At 49.9% G+C, this 14512-nt stretch overlaps 1 protein-coding gene across 2 annotated transcripts in view; it reads right to left on the reverse strand.

Moving 5' to 3' along the window:
- Positions 1-134: 134 nt before the first annotated feature.
- Positions 135-14512, reverse strand: part of TRPM4 (transient receptor potential cation channel subfamily M member 4) — a 41366-nt gene continuing 26988 nt past the window's right edge. For both annotated transcript variants that reach the window (XM_058709260.1, XM_058709259.1), the window contains 9 exons: positions 12126-12557; positions 6191-6323; positions 5860-6034; positions 5425-5602; positions 1606-1799; positions 1275-1407; positions 952-1024; positions 761-866; positions 135-501 (listed from right to left, as the gene is read on the reverse strand). In XM_058709260.1, the coding sequence (XP_058565243.1) occupies positions 497-501; positions 761-866; positions 952-1024; positions 1275-1407; positions 1606-1799; positions 5425-5602; positions 5860-6034; positions 6191-6323; positions 12126-12557 (1429 nt within the window). In that variant the 3' untranslated portion in view covers positions 135-496. The remainder of the gene's footprint in view (positions 502-760; positions 867-951; positions 1025-1274; positions 1408-1605; positions 1800-5424; positions 5603-5859; positions 6035-6190; positions 6324-12125; positions 12558-14512) is intronic.

Consider the following 14512-nt stretch of genomic DNA (forward strand, 5'->3'; position numbering starts at 1 on the left):
GGCCTGGGATGGGGGAACAGACCCGGAATTATCTAAAATACAGCGACAAACTTCTCAATGACCCCAAACCCGGCCCTGGCCCAGCAAATGGTACACACTCATCATTTCCCCAAGAATCAAGCAGCAGACTCTACTCCTCTCAAATGGCTTTATTTCCCCAGTGTGGGGAGCTACAAGTAGGATCTGTGGTCCCTGCAGCCCAAGGACCCTGCAGCCTTCTGCCCAGTGGGCTGTGGCAGGACCTTCAGAAGGTCAATGCCTGGGTTCCAGAGGCCGATCCTTCTAGATTGGGACTGGTTCTGTGGGGAACCAGGCCTGCCGTGGTCCCAACGGATGACACTCCCTGAGGTGGTCCTGACAGAAGCCCAGGTGGGCCTCCATGAGCATGGGGCCCACCTCCAGGACAAGGCCAGGAGGTGCAAGGGTCCAAGACCAGCTGGGACTTGGGGAGTAAAAACGCCCTATGGGCCTACTCCTTGAAGTCTGCCAGCAGGGGTCAGTCTGGGGGAGAGAGAGAAGAGAGAACAGATGGTGGGGATGGAGAGGACAGAAAAAAAAAGGAAAAGCGGCAAAAAAAAAAAAAAAAAAAAAAGAAGAAGAAGGACGAAAAGCCCAAAGGAGACTGAGAGAATGACCCAGGGCCAAAGGAAGGGCGGCAAAGTGAGAAAAACACTCAGGCATCGAGGAACACAGGCCCCAGAAAGCACGGCGGTGGTGACAGAGGCTAGGGATAGACACAGGTGGACCCTACAACACTGACCTTTGGGCCCAGGTGGGGTTGGAGGCGGTGGCCCCCCTGGGGGCAGCAATGCCGAGCGGCTCAGGGCTTCCGCCACCCAGCCCAGGACACGGCTGCAGTGCTGGACCTTGGGAGCAGGAGGGACGTAAAGGAACGAGACCAAAACCCCACACCCCGACCATGCTCCCCCAGCCCCGTCCGGAAGTCCTCACCTCCCGTTCCAACCCTTTGAGACGCTGCTCATACTCGCGGATCTGTCTCAACTGCTTCAACGCCGTGTCCACCCTGCAACCCGGGACAACCTAGGGCATCAGGCCAGTACCACCAGCCCACCAGCCCCGCCCTCGGAAAGCCCCGTCCCCCCCCCGCCCCCCCCGAGGCCCGCCTTCCTCCCCAAAGTTCCAGGACCGTGTCCCGCGCAGGCTCCACCTGGAGCACCGCTCTTCTCTAGCCCAGCCCCGGGTTCCACTCAACCCAAGTCACAAGATCCGCCCCCGAAGCAGGAAGCCCAGTCCCCGGCCCGCCCCGCCCTCACTTTTGCGAAGTGCGCTTCAGACGCTCTGAGTCGCTCTCACGCTTGTCCCGGGCGCGTGCCAGCAGGAAATTCTCCTTCTGCACCGACTCCCATGTCAACAGCTTCCGCTCTGCTTCCTTCGAAAGGTAGACCCCTGGAGGGCAGAGTAAGGATGGAGTCCTCGACCTCGCCTCCCTACCCAAAGCATCCCGAGGGAGCCCTCCCAGGCCACGCCCCCTAATATTGCACACCCGCCCCACTAGTGAACCTGGGTATCCTTCCCCCGCCTGTCTATGCTCTTCTTTCTCTCCAGGTCCCGTCCCCTGTGTTTTTCACCAAATCCCGCTCTCACGAAAATGTTCGAAGATCGGGGAGGACGGCAAGCTGGCCCTGCGCCTGCGTAGTCGGCGGATGAGGAGGCGCACGTGCGAGACGACGATAAGGGGCGGGGCCAGTGCAGGCCTAGAGTGATATTCCCGGATGAGGCTGTAGCGCTGCGCCTTCCAATAGAGGTCGCTGTTTCCCTGTACTTTGCCGAAGGTGTAGCTATGGGGACGAGAGGTCAAGGGTTACCAGAGGTCAAAGCGAGCAAGAGACCAACGTTAGATGTTGAACAATATGTTTGAAGTCCAAGGCACCAGGCAGATATTGGAATCAATAAAGTCAGAGGTATTACAGGATGCACTTAGAAGCTGGGTGAGGAGGGCCAAGGGTCAGATGTCAGGAGTCAAGTTGGGATGGTGTCATGAATTAGCAGTCCAACTCTTGATTTCGGCTCACAGGGGCTCACAGTCGTGAGATCAAACCCTGTGTCAGGCTCCATGCTGAGCGTGGAGCCTGCCTGGGATTCTCTCAGCCTGCCTCTCTCTCCCTCTCCCTCTCTCTCCCTCTTCCTCTCTCTCAAAAAAAAAAAAAAAAAAAAAAAAAGAAAAGAAAAAAAAAAAGTCAGCTGAACACAAATAGCTATAATCAAAATGAAAATGAGGGCATTACTACCGACCTTACAGAGATAAAAAGGATTATAAGAGAACACTGTCACAATTGTATGCCAACAAATTAGATAACCTAAATGAAATAAATGGGACAAAGTCCTAGAAACACACAAATCACCAAAACTGACTCAAGAAGAAACAGAAAACCTCAAAAGACCTATAATAAGTAAAGAGATTGAATCACTCACCAAAAAATGTCCCAACAACAACAAAGCCCAGGCCCAGATGTTTTCATGGGTGAATTTTACCAGTCAAAAAAGAAAGAAAGAAAGAAAGAAAGAAAGAAAGAAAGAAAGAAAGAAAGAAAGAAAGAAAGCATTAACACCAATTCTTCTCAAATTCTCCAAAAAAATTAAGAGAAAACAGTTCCTGACTCATTCTATGAGGCCAATGAGGTTACCCAGATAAAGAGATCACAAGAAAACAAAATTACAGATAAATATTTTTTATGAATATACATGCAAATACCCTCAACAAAATACTAGCAAACTGAATTCAGCAGCATATTAAAAGGATTATACACCATGACCAAGTGATTTATCCCAGTAATACAAAGGTGGTTCAACATACAAAAATCAATACAACACACCGCCTTCATAGAGCAAAAACAAAACAAAACAAAACAAAAAACCCATGATTATCTCACATTATCATCTCAACTGACATAGAGACACAGAAAAGGCGTAGGACAAAATCCAACACCCTTTTGTGATAAAAAAAAAATCTTTTTTTTCCTTTTCACTTAGAACAGGACTGAAAGGAAAATTCCTCAACATAGTAAAGGATAATTATGAAAAACCTAAAGCCTACAAAATATTCAATGAAGAAAGACTGAAAACTTCCTGCTAAAATAAGGAATAAGACAAGGATGCCCAGTCTCACCATGCTATTCATCATTGTACTGAAAGTACCAGCCAGAGCAATTAAACAAGAAAAAGAAATAAAACGCATCCAAATTGGAAATGAAGTAAAACTATTTCTAGTCACAGATGACATGATCCTATATATCAAAAATCTCAGAGGGGCACCTAGTTGGCTCAGTTGGTTTAGCGTCAGACTTTGGGTCAAGACAGGATCTCGCAGTTCGTGAGCTGGAGCCCCACATCAGGCTCTCTGCGGCCAGCACAAAGCCTGCTTCAGATCCTCTGTCCTCCTCTCTCTGCCCCTCCCCCACTTGCCCTCTCTCAAAAATAAATAAATAAATAAATAAAACATTTTCTAAAAAATCTCAGAGAATCACAATAACAAACAAATTCAGCAAAGTTGCAGGGTACAAGATCACCAACCAAAAATCAACTGTGTTTCCATACACCTGCAATGAACAATCCAAAAAGGAAATTTAGAAAGCAATTCCATTTATACTAGAATCTAAAAGAATAAAACACCTAGGAATAAATTTAACCAAGGCAAAAGACTTCTACACTGAAAATTACAAAACAATACTAAAAGATATTTAAAAGAACATCTAAATACATGGAAAGACAACCTGTGTTCGTGAATACAAAAACTTACTATTGTTAACATCCCAATACTATCCAAAGCAATCTACAGATTCAACACAATTCATACAAAAATTCCAACAGCCTTTTCTGCAGAAAAGTAAAAGCCGATCCACAAATGAATAGGGAATTGCAAGAGACCCTGAGTAGCCAAAACAATCTTGAAAAAGAACAAAGTTGAAGGACTCACACTTCCTAATTTCAAAATTTCCTACACAATCAAAACAGTGTGGTTGTACTGGCATTAGATAGACATATCAACCAATGGAATAGAAATAAGGGTCCAGAAATAAACCTATACATCTATGAGCATTAGGAGTTGAATTGTGTCCCCTTCCCCCTCAAAAGAGATATGTTGAGGGGCGCCTGGGTGGCTCAGTCGGTCAGGCGTCCGACTTTGGCTCAGGTCGTGATCTCGCAGTTCGTGGGTTTGAGCCCCGCATGGGGCTCTGTGCTGACGGCTCAGAGCCTGGAGCCTGCTTCCGATTCTGTGTCATGACCTGAGCCGAAGTCGGAAGCTCAACCGACTGAGCCACCCAGGCGCCCCGGCCAAATGATTTTTAACAAGGGTGACAAGTCCACTCAATGGGGAAAAAACAGTCTCTTGAACACAGACCTGGAAGTACTGGATTTCTGCAAGCCAAAAAGCATGAAGTTGGACCCCTGGCTCATACCATGTACAAAAATCGAGTTGAAACAGACCAACAACCTGAATAGAAGAGCTAAAACTATAAAACATAGGAGTAAATCTTTATGACCTTGGATTTACTGATGAGTCCTTAGATATGACACCAATAGTACAATTAATAAAATTTAAAGCTTTCGTGCATTAAACGGGATTGTCAAGAACAGGAAAAGACAGCCAACAGAAAAGGAGAAATTATTTACATATCACATATCTGATAGGAGTTTACATCCAAAATATATAAAGAATTGCTACAACTCAACAACAGAAAGACAACCCAGTTTATAAACAGGCAAAAGACCTGAACAGACATTTCTCCAAAGAAGAAGTGCAATGGACAATAAGCACATGGAAAGATGCTACCCATCGTTGGTCATTAGGGCAACGCAAACCAAAACCAGAGTGAGGGGCACCTGGGTGGCTCAGTCGGTTCAGCATCAGACTCTTGGTTTCAGCCCAGGTCATGATCACATGGTTCCAAGCTGACAGAGCAGAGGCTACTTGGGCTTCTCTCTCTCCCTCTCCCTCTCTTCCCCTCCCCTGCTTGTGCTCTCTCTCTCTCAAAATAAACTTAAAAACAAAATTATAGCCATCCGAGTTAGTTGGTATGATATGAACTGGTATTTCACTGTTGTTGGTTTTTTTTAAGGTTATTCATTTACTTTGAGAGAGAGAGAGTCGGGGGGAAGGGGCAAAGAGAGAGGGAGAGAGAGAATCCCAAGCAGGCTCCTCTCTATCAGCACAGAGCCCGATGCGAGGCTCCAACTCATGAACCGGGAGACCTGAACCCAAATCAAGAGACGCTTAACTGACTGAGCCACCCAGGTGCCCCCCAAGCCAGCATTAGATCCGAGTCAATTCAAGGACTAAAAACAGAATTGCTTAGGCTGGAATCACCAATCATGCCGGGGACAGGGTCAAGCTGGGATTGAGGGTCACGCTGCGGTCAACGGTCATGCTGGGTGAGGTCAGATCAGAGAACAGTCAGGCCTCACCTGAACATGGCGATGAGCAAATTCAGCAGCAGGATGTTGGCCACGAGCAGGAAAATGATGAGGAGGAGAATCACCAGCCAGTTGGCATAAAGCGAGACGCAGGAGCCTGCCTGGGCCCCCAATGGGCGTGCCCAGAAGCCCTGCTCCGACGAGCAGTTGACATGCTCCATGAGGGCCACTGTAAAGGGAGACACTCAGAGGTGGGGCCAGGGAGACAGAGACCGAAGAAAAACAGAAATTCAGGGGGGTGTGGGGGGGCAGAGACCCTGAGAGAGGGAGACAGAATCCCATAGAGATGGAGCCGGGGGCACGGGGCCACTCAGAGACCTAGGGAGAGCGAGGCAGAGACTTAAAGAGAGGGGTATAGAGACCCAGAGACAGGGGGACTGGTAGGGAGCCCCGAGGGAGGGTGTCAAGCCCTCTCATCATCCATACCATCCATGTCCTCCTGGGGGATCTGCCCAAAGATCTGCAGGTAGGGCCGGTAGAAAACACGGCGCAGGATATTCGGGAGGTCACGATCCCGGGGCCTAAGGAGCCCCTCCGTGGCCACCCCGTAGGCAACCAGCCACACACCGAGGAAGAAGAGGAAGAAGAACACGTCCTTCATCTGTGCGGGGGGAGGGGGGCGGGAAAAGAGACGCAGTCTGGCCCCGCCCCCTGCGACCGAAGCTCCACCCCCACTCTGCTCCGTGCACGGGTTCCCAGCCTCCCTGCCCCGCCCCTTCCCTCCTCTGGCCCCGCCCCCTGGCCCCGCCCCCCTCACCATCTTGTTCACGATGACTATCTTGGGCCCCAGTTGTTTGTTGACCGTGAAGATGTGCAGCAGCCGCAGCGTGAAGACCATGAAGTCGAGGCAGAGGACAGTGCGGCCCAGGTCATACAGGCCGGGGGTCAGCCTGGGTGCGAGGAGACGCGGCAGGGGTCACCAACACCAGGCTTCGGGAGGGGCCGCAGCCGGGACCCTCCGATTCCCCGGGGGTTCACCCAGGTTTCACAGGGCCAAGCTGAGCCGCGCGGGGCGCCCGCACACCCTTAAAAACGGCTTCGTAATCCACGGCCTTGGCAAGAATTTGGGAGGTCCCTGTAACAATCAAGTTGGGAAAACCGCCGGAATACCTGTCCAACCTATAAGAGGCCCACTAGAGAGTTCCAGCAGACCAGTAAGCAGAAGACAAACGACCTAACGGGAGAGTGGTTAAAGAGAACACACAATTCACAGAGGAAGGTCAAAGGCCAGTAACCTTAGCAATCCTATGGGGGAAATAAAGAATCACATCCCTATCTTGCAGCATCACGTACTTGAACTCTGAATGGATTAAAAACGGAGTAAAAGGCAACACATTAAAATCTGACAAAACTGGGGCGCCTGGGTGGCTCAGTCGGTTGAGCGTCCGACTTCAGCCCAGGTCATGATCTCACAGTCCGTGAGTTCGAGCTCCGCGTCCGGCTCTGTGCGACAGCTCGGAGCCTGCTTCGGATTCTGTGTCTCCCTCTCTCTCTGCCCCTCCCCTGCTCATGCTCTGTCTCTCTCGGTCTCAAAAATAAATAAAACATTAAAAAAATTTTTTTTAAAATAAAATAAAATCTGACAAAACTATAGAAGAATTCCTTCCTGGGCTTCAGAGGATGAGCTGTCACATAACGAGCGAAGCCTTTCATGCAAGTGATATATATAAGATCACACTAAAGGAAAAGACAGATTAATTTGACAACCTGGACATGTGAAACTTCCTTGCAGCAAAAGGTAACATAAATACGACCGACAGTGAAGGGCAACGCTGTTTGCCAAAAACGCATCGCCTACATTCGCTCGTGAGGGAACCCGAGACTAACTCAAATAGAGCCAAATCGTACACAGTAACTGGTCTGGACTGTCCAAGGGTGTTAAGATCATAAGAGCCAAAGGACTGGCGAACTGGATTGGCTCCTGGAGCAGAAAAAGGACATCAGTGGGACAACGGAGGGATTTGAATAAGAATTTCCTGGTTTGGGTAATGCAAGATGTTAACACTTGGGGATCCCGGTGAAAGGTGTGGAGGAATTCTCTGTACTGTTGCTGCAGCATTTGTTGTAAGTCTCGGGGTATTTCAACATGAAAACTTAAAGAGTAAAAAAATGTTTAGGATAATATACAAGGGGCGCCGGGGTGGCTCAGTTGTTCAGCATCTGACTTTGGCTCACGTCATGATCTCATGGTTCGTGAGTTCAAGTCCCACATCGAGGGAGCTCGAGCTCCACTTTGGGCGAGCTGGAGCCCCAATTCGGGTAAAAATTCGAACGCTGCTTCCCTCTCTCTCTTTCTCTCCCTCTGCCCTTCCTGGGATTCTCTCCTCTCTGCCCCTCGCTCACTTGTGCCAATAAATAAACAAACAAACAAACAAATAAATAAAATGCGAAACTATTCAGAGAAAGGAAGCAATTTACAGATAATGATGACAAAAAAAAAAAGGATAATATACAAAAGTGAGGTGCCTGGCTGGCTGAGTCGATAAGGGCATCCAACTTCTGATCTCATGGTCGTAAGTTCCAGCCCCACGTTGGGTATGGAGCCTACTTTAAAAAATAAAATAAAATAATAATAATAATAATAATAATAATAATAATATACAAAAGTGAAAAGACAAGCTACAGACCGTGGGAAGATATTGAGAACAAATCCAAGAGTTAGTGGTGCCTGGCTGGCTCAGTCAGTAGAGCATAGGACTCTTGGTCTTGGGGTTGTGAGTTTGAGCCCCTTATCGGATGTGATCACTTAAAATCTTTAGGGGCACCCGGGTGGCTTAGTCAGTTAAGCATCCGACTTGGGCTCAGGTCACGATCTCATGGTTCGTAGGTTTGGGCCCCCCATTAGGCTCTGTGCTGACAGCCTGGAGCTTGGAGCCTTCTTCAGATTCTGTGTCTCCCCGCCCCTCTCTCTCTGCCCCTCCCCCACTCTCTCTCTTAAAAATAAATGATTAAAAAAAATTCTTTAGGGGCGCCTGGGTGGCTCAGTTGGTTGAGCGACCGACTTCGGCTCAGGTCATGATCTCACAGTTTGTGAGTTCAAGCCCCACATCGGGCTCTGTGCTGACAGCTCAGAGCCTGGAGCCCGCTTCGGATTCTGTGTCTCCTTCTCTCTCTGCCCCTCCCCCACTCATACTCTGTCTCTCTCTCTCCTTCAAAAATAAACATTTAAAAAAAAAACAAAAAACAGGGTCACTTGAGTGGCTTAGTTGGTTAAGCGTCTGACTCTTGGCTTTGGCTCAGGTGGCGATCTCATGGATCCTGAGTTCAAGTCGGCTGACAGTGTAGAGCCTCCTTGGGATTCTCTCTCTCTCTCTCTCTCTCTCTCTCTCTCTCTGCCCCTCCCGCACTCTCTCTCTCAAAATAAACAAAATAAATAAACAAAAATAAAAACAATAACAAGGGTTCAGAGAGCACCTACCCATACACATACGTAAAAGATCAACAAATATAAATGAACATGTATTTTTTTTTAATGTTTATTTTTGAAAGAGAGAGAGAGAGAGAGAGAGAGACAGAGCACAAGTGGGGGAGGGGCAGAGAGAGAGGGAGACACAGAATCCGAAGCAGGCTCCAGACCCTGAGCTGTCAGCACAGAGCCTGACGTGGGGTTCGAACCCACGAACCCCTGATCATGACCTGAGATCATGACCTGAGCCAAAGTTGGTCGCTTAACCAACTGAGCCACCCAGGCGCCCCTGGGACTTTATTTAAAAAAAAAAAAAAAAGAAAAAGAAAGAAACCTCATCAGCTAATACCTGATTAGAACTTCCTGTTATCTTGAGTAGAAAATGAAAGAGACTTTGTGGCAAGACTTTCGGCCAGATTTCTACCTCTTCCAGTTTAGAAATTCAGTCTCCCTGCCTTATGAAAAGAACTCATTCATTCAATACATTCTGGCCAGGAGAAGTCGGTCTTGTCTAATCTGTAGCCAACGGCGGCTGAAACCCCCTTCTTCTGGAACCTGATGACACATGTTCAAAGACCAAGGTATATCTGCAAACTCGGTCATGGAAAGGATGGCAAGACATACTGAAGAGGGAAAAAAAAAGTTGGCGAAAAATACCGAAAATATAATGTCATTTGTGTGTAAACGTATGTGTCTCTGTCCATGTAAAAGCACAGAAAAAGAACAGGCAGAATGTGGGGCGCCTGGGTGGCTCGGCCGGTTAAGCATCCGACTCTTGATTTCGGCTCAGGGCATATCTCAGGGGTCGTGAGTTCGAGCCCCGCAGTGGGCTCTGCGCTGACAGCACAGAGCCTGCTTGGGATTCTGTCTCCCTCTCCCTCTCTCTCAAAAATAAATAAATCAACATTTTTTTTTAATTTTTTTTAAAATTTATTTATTTTTGAGACAGAGAGAGACAGAGCATGAGCAGGGGAGAGTCAGAGAGAGAGGGAGACACAGAATCCGAAACAGGCTCCAGGCTCTGAGCTGTCAGCCCAGAGCCCGATGCGGGGCTCGAACTCATGGACCGCGAGATCATGACCCGAACCGAAGTCGGACGCCCAACCGACTGAGCCACCCAGGCACCCCAATAAATCAACATTAAAACAAAAGAAAGACCAGGCAGAACGTGCACCAAACTCTTGATGGCGACCGTGGATGGAAGAGTGAGGACTCTCGGAAAGACTGAAGAATAACGTTGGTTTCTGTTCTGTGCCTTTCTTTTGTTTAATCCTGTTCACTGAGGACATCTTTCTGTATTTCTTTGATAAGAGACTGTATTTCAAAGACATTTTAAGTTGCTGGGAGATGCTGTCGCATTTATAATCTTGTGTGAGGAGAAAGACAGCACAAGCCATACTGAGAGCACCATTTGGGGTGACCTCAGGACAGGAGGGAGGCACACGGGAGGGACCCGGAGTCTGGCAAGGATAAAGGAAGCCTTCCAGAGACGGAGGCAGCAAAACTGAGGCCTAAAGGAAGCGGAGGCATTGGCTTGGCCAAGGAGAAGAGGGAAAAGTGTTTCGAGGAAGGGGAACAGCGAGACTCAAAGACACGACAATTTGTCCCCAAGGATGTGTTGACATGCCCCTGCCCTTTCCCTGGGCACCACACAGTATGATCTGGAAACCATGGAAGAAATGAACTAACATTATACGGCCCAGTCTTGGCAACAGAAATATTTGAGGTGAATTCCTGACAATTTTTTTTTCTTTTAATGTTTATACATTTTTGGAGGGCGGGGGAGGGACAGAGAGAGACAAGGGGACAGAGGATCCGAAGCGGGCACTGCACTGACAGCAGAGAGTCGGATGCGGGCCTTGAACTCATGAGGGTGATGGGATCAAACCCCCAGTCAGGCTCTGCACTGAGCGAGGAGCCTACTTAAGATTCTCTCTTTCTCTGCCCCTCCCCCTACTCTCGCTCTTGCCCTCTCTCTCTCTCTCTCTCTCTCTCAAATAATTTTTTTTAATTAAAAAAACTTAAATATAAATGTGAATCTATAAAATTTGACCCAGGAAAACTGGACACGAATGAATCAAAGCCACAAAGTAAAATTCACAAACCCAGAACCTAGGTTTGGGCAAAATTCGATACAGACAATAACACAAATGATGAGCCCAATATCTGTGGTACGACTTAACCCAAATAATAATTCATGAAGTTGAAGTAATTTCAGAAACTGAAAATAAAAATAACAATATGGAGTGCTTGGGTGGCTCAGTCGGTGAAGCCTCGACTTCAGCTCAGGCCATGATCTCAGGGTTCCTGAGTTCAAGCCTCACCTCTGGCTCTGTGCTGACAGCTTCGAGCCTGGAGCCCGTTTCAGATTCTGTGTCTCCCTCCCCTGCTTGTGCGTGCTGTCTCTCTCCCTCTCTCAAAAATAAATAAACATTAAAAAAAAAAAGAAAGAAAGAAAGAAGAAAAAAAAAGAAAAGAAAATTAATTAGTTTAACTGCCCTGCATATAAAACTGACCGAGAAAGTTTGAAGAAACTGGAAAACACTTCCTTGATAAGAACTCATCTGTCCTGGTCAAATTCTGATTCCAATTTTGTAATTGCACAGATTGAAAATATTTAGGATCAAGGTCAAAGCCCCTGTGGCTGTGAGGAAGGAACTGCGAACTGCTTGGAGGGGCGGGAGCCCGGATGACGAAAAGAGGAAGAAATGGGGGCGCAGGCTGGGAGAGGTGGGCGCGCCAGGACCGTCCAGGGCTCCCAGTGCCAAGTGCAGGCGTGCTGGGCAGCCACGGGTCAGTTCTGGGAGTAGAAAGACCCTTGTGGGCCCCACGGGAGATGGACTGGAGGGAAGAGGGGCGTCCAGGAGGCTGGGGCGAGGGGGCGGGAGGGAGAGGGGACCCGATAGAGGGAGGCGGGGGGGGGGGGGGGGGGGGGCAGGAGGACAGAGGAGGGGAGGAGGCCAGGGTGGTGTCCGCGCCCGGCCGGGTGTCTGGGGGGAGGACTCCGGTCCACGAGCTGGTGCTGCAGCTGGGGGGCCAGGTTCGAGGACTAGAGAAAAGCCCGAGAGCCCGCAGATCTAGAACAGCAACAAGCACAGTGCGGTTCTTGCCCCGATCCCCACGTCCCTCAAGCCGGATTCCCGCACGCGAGCAAACTGCTGGGGGCCCGCGCTGCCGCGGTGGGTGCCTTCCAGCAAGAAGGGGTTGCCTGCTTTTCAAGAAAAAAGCGGAGCCGGCTCCAGCCCAGCGGGGAGGGCCCGCGGCCCAAGGTCACGGGGACACTCACCGGCAGCCCACGCCGAGGAGGAAGCAGGTGAGGGCCACCAGGTCGCACTGGTTCCAGGCGTCCGCGAGGTAGAGGTGCAGCCGGTGGCGCAGCGGGGCCCGGCGGGGCCCCGGGCCGGGCCCCCCGGTGGCCAGGCTGCCCCAGCCGCCGCCCAGGCCCTGGCGGAACTCCTCGCAGAGCAGGGTGAAGGCCCAGAAGTAGAGCAGCAGCTCCGGGGCGGCGGGCGGCTCGGGCCGGAAGTCGACGAGCAGCACGTGGGCGAAGAGCAGCAGGAAGAGGAGGTAACTGACCACGTTGCCCATGAAGGCGGTCACCGGCGCCCCCCAGAACTGGGGCCAGCGGCGCAGGCGTGGGGGGCACCTCCCGCAGCAGCCCCTGCGTCCGGGCCGCGTCAGCGCCCCCACGGGGGTCTGCTCAGGGGGCTCTGCCAGCCTGTGGGGGGGGGGGGGGGGGGAGAGGGGGGAGGAGGGCTCAGCCTGACCTCTGAGCCCCTCTTCCCCATCATCAAGACCTCTCACCTTTCCCATCTGACTTCTAACCCTGCCGGACCTGAAACCAAGTCGGCTGCCTGCCATCGCCTTGACTTCTGACCCGTGTATCTAACCCCCGACCTCTGAAATCTCCTACCATCAAGACTGCTGACTGTCTACCTCTGACTTTCTCCACCCTCTGGCGTCTGACCCGTGTCTGACTGCCGACTCCCTCTTCCTACAGCTTCATAGCCTCTGACTCTCTGACTTTGGACCATCCCCCTGACCTCTGACCCCCCTCACTTTCATGATCTCGGCTCCCCAGGTTAGACAACGCTGTCCCTGAACGTTAACTTCTGACCCACAAATTCTGATGTCAGGCTGTCCGGCCCAGTGTTCTCCGGATCTGACCTCGGACCACACAGCCGTATTTGGCTTCTGGATTCTGACCTCCTCGGTCCACTCCTGCCTCTGACCCTTCTCCTCCAAGTTCTGATCCTCTGTCCCAGTTTCAGCCTGACTCTTAATTCCGACCTCAGATCAAAAACGCCAAAATAGGAGCGTCAGGGTGGCTCCGTTGGTTAAGCTTCCAACTCTAGATTTCGGCTCAGGTCATGATCTCATGGTTTGTGAGTTCAAGCCCAGCATTGGGTTCTGTGCTGACAACTTGGAGCCTGCTTGGGATTCTCTCCCTCCCTCTCTCTAAAAATAAATGAATAAACTTTATTTTTTAAAAAGCCAACATGAATAATGCAAATTAATAGTAAACTCAAAAAGCTAACAGGAAAATTAAATTGGCTTGGAAAGGCGTCTTCTTTTTATAAACCAAGCAGAGGGGCACCTGGGTGGCTCAGTCGGTTGAGTGTCTGACTTCAGCTCAGGTCATGATGTCATAGTTCATGGGTCTGAGCCCCACGTCAGGCTCTGTGCTGACAGCTCAGAGCCTGGAGCCTGCTTCACGTTCTGTCTCCCTCTCTCTCTGCCCCTTCCCCACTCATGCTGTCTCTCTCTCTCTCTCTCTCTCTCTCTCTCTCTCTCTCTCTCTCAAAAATAAACATAAAAAAAAAAAAAGTGTATATATAAACCAAGAAGAAAGATAATAGCCCCAGAGTGGAAACAACACAAAGGTCCACCTGCTTATCCATGGATAAGTAAAATATGGGGTGGCCACACACCAGAATATTATTTAGCGATACAAAGGAATGGAGCACTGACTGACACGTGTTACAACATGGAGAAATCTTGAAAACGTGATGATAAGTTAATGAAGCCAATCATAAAAGACCACATAGTGTATGGCCCCATTTATACAAAACGTCAGGAATAGGGAAATTCGTAGACACAGAAAACCAACTATTGGCCCCCCAGGGCTGGGGGGAGGGAGGAACGAGGAGTGACCCTTAACGGGTACAGGGTTTCTTGTGGCAGCGACAGTGTTTTCAGGTTCATTGTGGTGACAACGGCACAATTCTGTGAACATACTAAAAACCACTGAATCGTAACCCCTTCCATGGGTGGCCTGAATGTGAATTTTATCTCAGCAAAAGCTGGTCTCAAGAAAACAAGAGGAAAGAACTGGAAAAGCTAAAGCGAGTGAGATGCAGAGAGGACAGAAAGTTCCCTAGGGTCGAGGGAAAAGAGACCTCTTATCTGGCATTTCACCCTCCGCGGGGCCCTGGGACCCAAGACCGCGTGGTGGGTCAGAAGGCTCCCCGCCGTCCGCCATCTTGAATCAGGCACAGCCGGGCCACACAGTTTCCTGGGCGCATCCCGAGCCTCCCTGAGGACGCATCCGGGACTCTGTCTTTCTACAAAGCTCTCCACGGAGGTGGCTCTCCACAGTGGCTAAGAGCACGGCTTCAGGAACAAGAAGCTGGTTCAAATCCCAGCTCCCCCATCTACGGGTCACGTGAGCTG

This window comes from Neofelis nebulosa, chromosome 17, assembly GCF_028018385.1.
Source record: "Neofelis nebulosa isolate mNeoNeb1 chromosome 17, mNeoNeb1.pri, whole genome shotgun sequence".
Taxonomy (NCBI): Eukaryota; Metazoa; Chordata; class Mammalia; order Carnivora; family Felidae; genus Neofelis; species Neofelis nebulosa.